We start from the raw sequence: 1,864 nt of genomic DNA on the forward strand, positions 1-1,864 counted from the left end.
GATTACGACAACAGATACATATGAGCAGCTAACTGAATCTGAAGTAAAAAAGAAGAGAGGATGGCATGATGTAGACGGAGGAGTCATTCCAGGACAAGCACCTCTTCAGGATCTCATACAACCTAACAGGTAGTAAACAATAGGGCACTATATTTTGATATTTTGGATACCATTGGTCCCATGCGCAAGTTGGAGGGCTTTCCCCCCCCCCCCATCAGACAGGCTTGGACTCCCCGTTGTCAGGTGCCACGACGGGGTTGTCTGACCAAAAATAAGGCCGAAAAAATATTGTTATTTGCCCTCCTCCACCCTCCCCTAACTCACTGTAAAAAATGGGGCAGAAAAAAAAAAAAACTTTAAAAAAAGTTTTTTTTAACTTTTTTCTTTACAAATTAAAAAAAATGTTAGTGAATTTATCCTTATTTCTTGCCAGATGCCCTACAAATTAGTCTAAAGTTGTTGTCTGATGTAAGATATTGCCACTCGAGGCCTCTGTGGGTTATTTTTATTCCATCTGATGAGTATCTCAAAAAAAACAACTTTGCATTAAACTTGTATTTGATTCTTTACACAGAGAGTCTGTTGGTATCCAGCTACTGAGAAAGATGGGATGGCGACATGGTCAGGGAATTGGACCTAGGCAGAAAAAAAAGCAGGGTGCGAGTAAGTGTGTCTGTATATATATGGGTGATATTATTCTTAGTATCAATGATTTTTAGTTATCTTTTGTTTATGTTTTTTTTTTAAAATTATCTGCTTTATGTATTATAATAATAACAATAAAAGTCATTTTCCTTCAAAATTGGAAATTTTAATTTGGCTTTTCAGCACCCACGGCAGCTGTAGTCAAGCACCACCTGACATCATTACAACCTGTAAGGGTTGATAGGAACACAAACATGTTCTCTAACTTGCCTAGCTCTTAATGTGAGGGTTAGGCATGCTTTTGGCCCTAAGTGTTCATTCAAAAATAAATTAGCTTGGGCCCTCTGTCCCATTTGTATGCCTACTACTGTCCTAAAATGTATATACTACATAATATGGCACTAATAGTGTCTCCTATTTTTGTTTAAAATTTTAACTTTCAGAGAAAATATATGGCTGCTCCCTGCCACAGACAGAAGAGGGCCAGTCCAGTGAGGATGAGTTTGCACAAGAACACTTTTTTGCTCCGAAGGACATTGAATCTTTTAAATTCCGAGCAAAAGATAACCTACATGGCATCGGATACAAAGGAATTGATGCGAGAACAGCAATGTTCGGTGGACACGAGAATATAAATCTTTTCGAAGACCAGTCAATACCGAGCAAGAGCTCATCTGGAAAAAGGGGCATTAGGGGTACAGTAAGTATCAATAGGTACTTTACGCCACAAGGCATTAACCTTAACTTTAACGTTAGTACCGAACATGCAGCGCAATAGCTTTGCCCTTTTTTGTAAACAAATTTCCGAAAACTCGTAACTGACGTACGTCGAGCACGTAAAATCCTAAAATTAACGTAGCCTGCAATGCAAGATGAATAAATTAGGACATCATCCGTTTTAACGTCGTGCAGCAAGAAACTACGCATTCTAGTCTATTTCATAAATAAATTGGTTTTGGGGGATTTAAGCTTTTCTATTTTCCTTTCGTTTGTCTTTTTGTAGTTCTTGTTTATTTTCATTTTATAGTTAAGTTTTCATGATTATTATTATTATTATTATTATTAATATATTAATATTATTATTATTATTAATATATTAATATTATTATATATTAATGCTTGCGGTACACCACGTAGATAGTTCTGAAAAAAACTGCAATTGAGTTGCTTCAATCGTCTTCAGAAGAATAATATCTGCAGAAATTCCAAAACAGTGACA

General features: G+C 36.2%; 1 protein-coding gene across 1 annotated transcript; it reads left to right on the forward strand.

The window, feature by feature from the left end:
• Nucleotides 1-6: 6 nt before the first annotated feature.
• Nucleotides 7-1,345, forward strand: LOC117107589 (G patch domain-containing protein 1-like; the record flags this gene model as incomplete). Its single annotated transcript, XM_033249290.1, has 3 exons — nt 7-129; nt 575-663; nt 1,089-1,345. Coding segments are annotated over exons 2-3 (315 nt in total), but the record flags the coding sequence as incomplete, so codon positions are not given.
• Between the last annotated feature and the right edge of the window lie 519 nt (nt 1,346-1,864).

This window comes from Anneissia japonica, unplaced genomic scaffold (assembly GCF_011630105.1).
Source record: "Anneissia japonica isolate Jap-2015-1 unplaced genomic scaffold, ASM1163010v1 scaffold63117_len2174_cov121, whole genome shotgun sequence".
In the NCBI taxonomy this organism is placed as follows: domain Eukaryota; kingdom Metazoa; phylum Echinodermata; class Crinoidea; order Comatulida; family Comatulidae; genus Anneissia; species Anneissia japonica.